Source organism: Octopus bimaculoides, chromosome 2 (assembly GCF_001194135.2).
Source record: "Octopus bimaculoides isolate UCB-OBI-ISO-001 chromosome 2, ASM119413v2, whole genome shotgun sequence".
Taxonomy (NCBI): Eukaryota; Metazoa; Mollusca; class Cephalopoda; order Octopoda; family Octopodidae; genus Octopus; species Octopus bimaculoides.
In genome coordinates this window covers 190,552,666-190,562,289 of record NC_068982.1, presented here as the reverse complement: position 1 = coordinate 190,562,289, position 9,624 = coordinate 190,552,666, and the positions used below count along the sequence as shown (strand labels likewise).

Here is a 9,624-nt window from a genome sequence, read left to right as displayed (position 1 = left end):
ATATATATATATATATATATAAATTTTTTTCAGAATGAGATAAAAATCTTAGATAAAAATCCAAGGTTGTGAAAGATTTCAGAACATTTATAAAGAGAAGGTCTTACAGTTGTTTCCGGGATATTTTATATATCTCTTCACCGGAGACGGTGTGAGAAAATGGTTAAGCAATAGTTATTATAGATAAGATACGAAATAGAGAGTGAAGTGGAGGAATGGAAGTAAACGTGAGATATGCAGGGATATTGTATTTTCAGTTCCATTATTTAGGCAGAATGGTATACACATAAGATTCTTGTACCTTCCAAGCATAGAGTTTGTAAACAGTGTTATTGAATCGAGGGTTTTATTTGAAGAGACTTAAAAGTTTGGAATGTTTTTATGGTCAAATCAAAAACAGGAAGAGAGGAAAATAGAAATGAAAAAAGAAAGAAATGGAAGGCGGAGAGAGAGAGAGAGAGGGAAAGGGTACTGGTTAGTGGTCAGTCAGAATAAATTGATAGAAGGAATGGGGAGGAGAGGGTTAGAGTTAGGGTTACCTTGCATGCATACACACAGACACACACGCATACGCACACACACACATAAACGTACATACGTACGTACGCACATACATACAAATACAATTATGGTTGTGTGTCTGTGTTTGTTCCTCAACATCGCTTGATAACTGATGCTGGTGTGTTTACGTCACCATTACTTAGCGGTTCGGCAAAACGGACGATAGAATAACTACTGGGCTTAGAAAGATTTGAGGTCGATTTGCTCGACTAAAGGCGGTGCTCCAGTATGGCCGCAGTCAAATGACTGAAATCTTTAAAAGAATAAAGGAATAGATATATGCATGCTTGTATTTATTTATTTACACACATATACGTACATGCATGTGTGTGTGTATGCATGTGTGTGTATGCATGTGTGTGTGTATGCATGTGTGTGTATGCATGTGTGTTTGTGTCTGCCTGCCTTGGTGCGTGTGTGTCTGCCTGCGCGCGCGCGTGTGTGTGTGTGTGTGTGTGTGTGTGTGTGTGTGCGTGTGTGTGTGTGTACGTGCGAGTATTGGAAACTGATACATGGTAAAGTTGTTCTTTAAAATATTTTATCTCTTATTTTGATGATTTCCAGATTCATAATTTGTGATAAAACTTATCCCCCGAAGAAAGGTAGATGTCTTCCCGACACCGTATTCAGTGCCAATCTGAAAGCTTGCATCAACAATCGCGCCATTGTATGCAAATCTAATGTCAAACATTGCAAACCCAAGGACCCGAAGATAAATTACCCAGCAAGAGAATTCTACTTTGGTTGCATTGAGGACCCGAAATCCTTCATACAGTGTACGATGCCTGGCCAAGAATTTCGTAAGACATGTAAAAATAAGACAGTATGGTGTAATCACATACTGACCTGCTGTATACCAGATAACCTTCCACTTGAGCGCTAATACAGCAATTACACCCATACACATACATACATTCATGCACACAGATACACACATATCACAATAAGTCAACAATAGTTGCCAATAGCAACGGAAAGAGGACTTGGTTTTAAATAAATATGTGAACTCTTATATATTGTGCACTTCTTGAATTCGTTCAAAAAAGTGTTACACCCCCCCCCACATATATATATACAACGCACACATTATACGTATATGCATATAAACAGATGATATATACTAAACAATAATAAAAACAATAAACAATAAATAAATAATAAAGAAATCATTATATAATATTTATTTGTGTGTATATATATATATACATATAAAAAGCAAATAATTAACAAGTATGTCCCGGTATGTGTGCATTACGGCCGTTTCAAGCGGCTCCATTTATTGGATCGATGCAAGCATTACATCAATTAGAATTACATCGCCTTCTTCGAATGCATAAGATCTTATGCAACCGAAGAAGGCGGTGTATTTCAAACTGATGCAATGCTTGCATTGATCGAATAAATGGAGCCGCTTGAAACGGCCGTAATGCACAAATACCTGGACATCCTTGTTACTTATCTGCTTTTTATTCACCTAACTTCGATCTGACGGATACTACCTGACTGACTTCGTACCTCATCTTAAGTACCTAATCCAACTGAATCTTAATTTTCTCTTATATATGCACGTATATGTCTTTAAATTTTTTTACAGGAAATATTTTTAACATGCAAATAAAGTTCCTATTCCATTATGCCGGCCACTGTCTAAGGAACATGGACTGTTATCTTAAGTGACATGTGATTCGTGGAAACGCGCGTAGTGCCGTCTTCAATGTTTGTAAATTCCATCCAAGGTTTACTGTTATTAGTAATATATACGCACATACATACATACATACATGCATATGTACACACATACATACACACACGCACGCACATACGCACGCACACACACACACACACACACACACACACACACACACACACACACATATATATATACTTATACATCTATATATCTAGTATATATAGATCGCAGTGTGTGTATAATGACTAACGCTTACATTTCCACAATTCTCAACTGATTCTCACCAAACTTAACACACACATTACTTATGCCCCAACGATGGTCATGCATTATAACATTTTGCTCAGAGCTCCCGCGTAATTGGACGTAAATGGACACAGATGTTTTTTAATCTTTTTATAAAACTGAAAAGATTTTAGTAAATTACTATTTTTAAATCTCACAATGAGAGATATTCAGCAACAGTACTTTGGAGTAAAGATTGTTTGCCAACATAACATGGCAGTCCTGGTTTAGGACGAATGTTGCTGTAATTTAGCCCCAGGAGACATCGTCTCCAGCTGGCTATACGACACGATCTGTGTCCTTATATTTTTGAACAAGGGAATCTAGCACCCCCACTCAGCTCAAAACAATATCTGTGTATCACGATTTCTGGGTTATTCTGTGCTGAGATCGCAATAATCGCAATAATCCAATAAGTCAAAATTAGACGGGGCTTACGGAAAGCCTACAGATCAAAACAAAATAAAGAACAAAGGAATAGTTACAAATAAGAATGATACAAGCTTATCAATTACAAAGACGGATCCAAACAGCTCCTTACAATTGGTAGTGCAATCCATTTCTGCGCAAAAATGAGAGCACTTTTGCAGGAGGGAGAACAAATGCGAGCACCGATAATAACTCCGCTTACAGAACCGGAAATGATAATAAAACATGCAACTGCAGACAGAAACGAGTGCAAATTTAATAACAACTGGATGGTAACGAATGTGGTTTACAAATGTGAAGTGGAGACGGGTACACAAAAATAAGTACACGCTGGTGGTACCGGAGACACCATGAGAAATCGTCTGTGCAACCATCTTATGTCATTTTCCAATGTAAAAAAAAGGCGCTGCACATCATTAAGTCATTAATAAAACATTCTACATTAAATATAAGTATAAACATATTTGACAAATAAATAAATATAATCTTTGATTAAGCTTTACAGCTGATTCCAAATTTCAGCGACTGGCTAATGTAATAATGTGTATTTTATAAGCTGACAGTCAATATCTAGATTTCATTTTATTTAATTACCCTTTGAGCCATGAATATTGGCTTACAATTTTAGCTCATGGCCAGCAAATTCGGGGGAGGGGTTAAGTCGATCAGAATGGGACTTATTTTATCGGCTTCGAAAGGATCAAAGGTAAAAATCGACCTCGGAGGAATTTGAACTCAGAACTAAACGTTTTGTCCGGCGTGCTAACGATTCTGCCAGCTCGCTCCCCTTTTTCACCATGGATTTTAATAAAGATTCCTCACAGAGATGGGCACTTTACAGCAGCATCTAAGTGACCAGCGATAGGAGCATGCAATGCGCTTTCGGTGTTTAGCATTCTTTTAAACAGTAAGTTGCAAAACTGTCTTCGTTTAGGGTTTTATTACAGTATGGAAATTTATTACGCACTTCCCCTAATCTATATAATCCCACAATCACTTTCCATATCCTAAAAATCCATCAACCAAGACAAAGTGAGCCTTGCTACCCACTAACCTAAAACATACTAACCTCCCCTACTCTCTCTCCAACACATATCTCCAATTTCTTCGAAATTCTTCACACTTCCCTCTTAGCCTCACCACCCTGCCCAGTCTCTGAAAGTACTTAACAATACTCAACTCTTTTGAAAACTAACCAGTCTACTTCTACCCCTCCATACTCACACTCGTCGATTCAGTTCCATACTTCTCTATTGACCATAACACCTCATCCTAACCCCCCCAAAACCAACCAAATTCCTTTGTCCCACTCACAACGAGTTTTGACCAACTCCTCACCTTCCAGCTACTGAACCAGTCAATTAATAATCCCTCAATTAATAATCATCTCTGTTTCTCTATCTCAACCTTAAACACTATAGCATTCATACAAACCAACACAAAGGTCATCTTTCATATACTACCTAAACCACCTTTCTCCCTTCTCCCACTTTCCACCTCTACTACTATCACTAGCCTCATTAACCCTAACCACAAATCTATCTTCTCCTCACAGTACTCTCTACCTAAGCACCCCCAACTCCTGTTTCTAGTACACTTAGTTCTCCGCAAAATCATTCCATCTTTAATCTCCATTCTTTCAACACCTCAAATGTAAAATTCTCCCCTGAAGAGGGAGGCTGGTGGCATTCGATGATGGAATCAAGTTGAAAGCATTATTTTAGATCATCAAGCGCTCAGAAACAGGTGTTAAACTCGTAAAACTCCTACTCAACATCCTTAATTCCTGATATCATTTCTATTCTGTGTAAGTTGGACTTTCTTTATATGTATAGATATATACATTCTTTGTATAAAATGTATTTAATATGTTTATTATATTGACTTCCTAATTTGCTTGTCCTTACCTTTACTCCTCTACCTGCTCAAGTTCAAATCACTTGAGCACTATGAAGTATATTTTAAATACCTTCTCTAATCTCTCTCTCTCTCTCTCTCTCTCTCTCTCTCTCTCTCTCTATATATATATATATATATATATATATATATATATAGGCCAAACCAAAAACAATCTACTTCAAAGAATGGCTCTACATAGATCTCAGATCAAAATTCGGAAATACACAAAAATAGCATTCAACGAACACATCGACATTTACGCTACTAACAAACAACCCCACTTTAGAATTTTTCCCCTCTATAAATTCAGGGACGATGCAACCTGTAGTCAGCGCATTAGCAAACAGTCATATTTTATCACAAAATATAAACCCCTTTTGAATGCGTCCACCACAAATGACACTATTAGAAGGGCCTTAGAATAATACCTACGCGAATATTAAAAACGATATATTCAGAAGAGTCACAACCCATGAATTTATTCTGAATAATTCCAATCACTACTATTACAACCACAACAGGTCACTTTTAGGTCATTTGACCATTTAAGAGGATTCCACCAACATCCTACAACTGTCATACCACTCCCGCATTCTTCTTCTTCTTCTTCTTCTTCTTCTTCTTCTTCTTCTTCTTCTTCTTCTTCTTCTTCTTCTTCTTCTTCTTCTTAAAGTATTTATATAAAGAAATTTAAATGTACCTAATTTTAAAAAAGTAGCATTATAATGCATGTACGTAATGTGCAATATAATAAAAGTGTATATCAATATAATGTAAGATAATGAGGTGTCTGTGCGAATTTAATGCGCAAAATTTAATATATATATATTTATATAGATAGGTAGATAGATATATAGATAGATAGATAGATAGACAGACAGACAGACAGACAGACACAGATAAATAGATAGATAGATAGATAGATACATAGATAGACAGACAGGCACAGATAAATAAATAGCAGCTGTGTTTTTGTCAATCTCATCTACGGCCAGAGTTACATCTTCAATGTCGATATAATAAATATTCGCCCCTTTGGTTATAGATAAAATGGTAAAGAATTCTGCTGGTTTGTTCACTTACCTGTGTCTCAGAGGTGTAGTGAATACGCTCTGGAACGGTTCGTTCAATATTTCACTTAACCTCATTGGATTGCCTGTGAAGGAGCCATCTTTTTGGAAGAAGGGTCCTATCTTGTGGTGTACTGAGGCTGTTTCTTTAGCAAACTTAAATAAAGATTTAGGGTTCGATTTGTTATTTTCTATAACCCAAGCCTCCTTATCTGCTCTCTCCTTTTCGTGAGATTGATGCAGTCTTTTCTCAATCTCCAACAACGCTCTCGCCAAGCGAGACTTCTCACCAAGCGAGACTTCTCACCAAGCGAGACTTCTCACCAAGCGAGACTTCTCACCAAGCGAGACTTCTCACCAAGCGAGACTTCTCGCCGCTTTTGGAGTGTTTGCTCAGGCAGTTCGCAGTCTTTGTCCGTCGTCTCATAAGAATCTTTCTTTCCCTAAGGATCTTGTTTTTGTATGTGTTGGCCCTGTGCACTGCAACAGATTTGTCACATATGGCTTGCACTATGGACATGAAATGTTTGTGTTTCATGTCAATGTCTGATGCGGAGAGGCATTTCGGCCAATGCTGTTTGAGGATCTCTTTCTCAATAAACTTCCAGTTTTCTTTAAGAAAATTCAGTTTGGAGAGATTTTAAGTGCTTCATATAGGCTGTACGTCTGCAGAGGCTTTTGGTCCGTACATAGACATCCCTATTATGTTGTGATCCAAGACCAGCGTCGGTGTCACATTAACATTATAGATAGTGTCCATATTGTTTGTGAAGCAGAGATCCACTGGTTGGTTGCAGCACAATTTGCTCCATGAAAGAAGCATTGGTAAGGTGGAGCAGGGATTCCACCTGTGCTTGCTGGTGGTGTGTCATTCCTAGGAGCATCTTGACCCCCATGCCATCCCACACTGGGGAAGTTAAAGTCATCCAAAAGGAATATGCTGATGTGTTGTTCCAGTTTGGTGAAAACTTGTATCTTTGCTAGGCAATCTTCAAACTTTTCTGTATTATTTGGAGCATCCAGCGGGCAATATGCAATACATATGACAATATTAAGTTGTCTTATGTGTACCATTTGAGTGTCAGACTGAATTTCAATATGACAGCAGGACCTGGGGCGCGAGGTTCTCTCGGATGTACACAGCAACTGCACCATGTGGCATCTGTGCTTCTGCATTCCTTATATCAGATCTAAGATGCGTTTACAGAAGCGCTATGCATAAAGCTTGACTGCATGCAGCAAGGTGTCTCAGGAACAAGATTTTTGTTTTACAGTTGCCGTGCAACAGACCTCCAATATTTAGTAGAAATATTTTTGTGACGTCTGTGTTGGTGTTAGTGGTGACCATCCTGTATCTGTTCTCGGTGGCGGCCTTATGTGGTGGTGGGTGTAGTTTCCAGTTTGTGTTTGTAGCCAGGTCAACTAGTGGACAATTTTTTGTACCATGTACAAAACAAACAAATTTCTCAGGCAGCAAATCACCAAATATGCTGGCAGAGAGGAACCACTCCTTGCACAGGTAAAAAAACGGAAGCTTGCCTGGCACAGTTAGGTATCCCGTCAGAACTCCCTGTCGAAAACCATTCTTCAGGGCGCAGTTGATGGGGGAGGACGAAAGAGAGGCAAACAAAGAATATCTTGGTTTGACAACAACAAAGACAAGAAAGGTCGCAACACATCGAATCTGCTACACACGACAGAGTGACTAGAAAAGCGTCGAGGGTGGCACCCCAATGACTGGCTACATCAGTTAAGTGATCTTCAGGATGATGATGACGACGACGACGACGACGACGACGACGATGGTGATGATGATGATGCTGATATTTGTGTGTGTGTGTGTGTGTGAGAGAGAGAGAGAGAGAGAGAGAGAGAGAGAGAGAGAGAGAGAGAGAGAGAGAGAGAGAGAGAGAGAGAGAGAGAGTGTGTGTGTGTTTGTGCACACAGAGACACATATATCAATACCTATTTGGTGACAGAAATATATTCACTGCAGGTTTATTGTGTCGGTATTCACTCCTGTGGACAGTAAATCATTTTTGGTTTGATTCTCTTAAATTAGTTCCCTGACTAATGGCTAAAAACAATAAATAAACATACATTATTGCATTGAGGTTTGTTTTTTCCGTTGCCTATTTGCAACAGGCTAGGGCCTCTGCTCTTTCCAATGAATCATGATTTAATGCGACTCGTTCTTTCGTAACACTTTATTGAACGCCGACATTTTACGTTAATACTGCTGAAATTATTCTGTGCCTGATTTAGTTGCAGGTTGTTGATAATATATAATCTTAAATCTTAAATCCGTTTGTTTGAATCATTAAAAATTTATATCACAATTGTTAAACTTATTGTCATGAAAACTAGCGCTAACACGCCATCTTTCTTCTTTAGCTTGGAATATTTATACTTTCCGTTAAGGTGGTGAGTTAGCAGAATTGTTACCACGCCGGTCAAAATGTTTAGCGGCATTTCGTCCGTCTTTACGTTCTGTTTTCAAATTCCTCCGATGTTAACTTTGCCTTTCATCCTTTCGAGATCGATAAAATAAGTACTAGCTGAATATTAGAGGTCGACGTAATCAACTTCTTACCTCCCGAACAATTGCTGGCTTTGTGCCAAAATCTGAATGAATTCAATATCTATAGTTGCCGTTGTTTCGTTCATGTCAACTCTGCCTGAGCACTTCCATGACGAAGGCTTTGCGCCCCTAATTGTGGGGCATTTTGTATAAGAAGTACTGCATTCTCTTATTCATACTTCTTTACTTTCAGGGCACTAAGCTATAGTGCTTTTTTAATTTAGAAAATTTAAAACACTGCTATCTCTAATCAATTTCTCTCCAGTCGACTTTTCACTGAAGAAGGACTACACCCGAAACGTTTTATTTTTCACCCCTCCCCCATTCTACTTTTTTTGTTATTTTACTAGAAAAATATGTCTTGCTGCATAAAGTCTTCTTTAGTTGTTGTTTAGCTGCAAGTTAGAGCTATCCCTGATCGAGCATAATCATGATAAAAAGACATTCCAGTCGTGGCCATCATATCCATTTCCCACCTACAGAGATCAGTGCATTAACGATCATAGATGATAGAGTAGAAGTTGTGAGAGATGTAACTGTTACTTCTAGCATGTCGAAGAACCACTTATTTTATTTCACCTATTTTATTTTTACTTTTCCTGTTTTACACCCATCTTTGTACACCTATCGAAAGATCAGATAAAATTAAAGGAATTGAACCGCCTGCCTCGGGTGAAAATAATGGAGGTAAGGTGTACAAAGATGGGTGTAAAACAGGAAAAGTAAAAATAAAATAGGTGAAAGATAGAAGGTGCAAAGCTGGAAAAAGAAAGAGAAAAGAAATTCCGAGGTGAAGTAATAGATGTCTATGCTCAAATAAAATTTTAACCGACTGAAGGTGATGCTTCCTTGTAGCATAATCGGTGCTTCTTCAAGAGTCTGCATTTCTCGATTATCTCTGATCTAGCATTTAAAAGAAGAGGTTGTATTTTTATGGAGGTTGTTTACGATTTTATCTTCTCTGCTGTGCACAAATTATGCCTTTAATTTCAAATTTACCTTTCTTTTAATAACCACTTGTAGTCTGCCAATTTTGTGGTGTTCTTTTCTTTTTATATCTGTCTCTAAAGAAAGGTAAATTATTAGAAAAATATTTATTTTTAATGTTT

General features: G+C 37.9%; 1 protein-coding gene across 1 annotated transcript in view; it reads left to right on the top strand.

Annotated features, from left to right (window-relative positions):
* LOC106871090 (uncharacterized) overlaps window positions 1-1,740 on the top strand; it is a 24,957-nt gene extending 23,217 nt beyond the window's left edge. The window contains exon 4 of the mRNA XM_014917380.2: window positions 1,126-1,740. Coding sequence (XP_014772866.1) covers window positions 1,126-1,444 — 319 coding nt within the window. The 3' untranslated portion in view covers window positions 1,445-1,740. The remainder of the gene's footprint in view (window positions 1-1,125) is intronic.
* The last annotated feature ends 7,884 nt before the right edge of the window (window positions 1,741-9,624 follow it).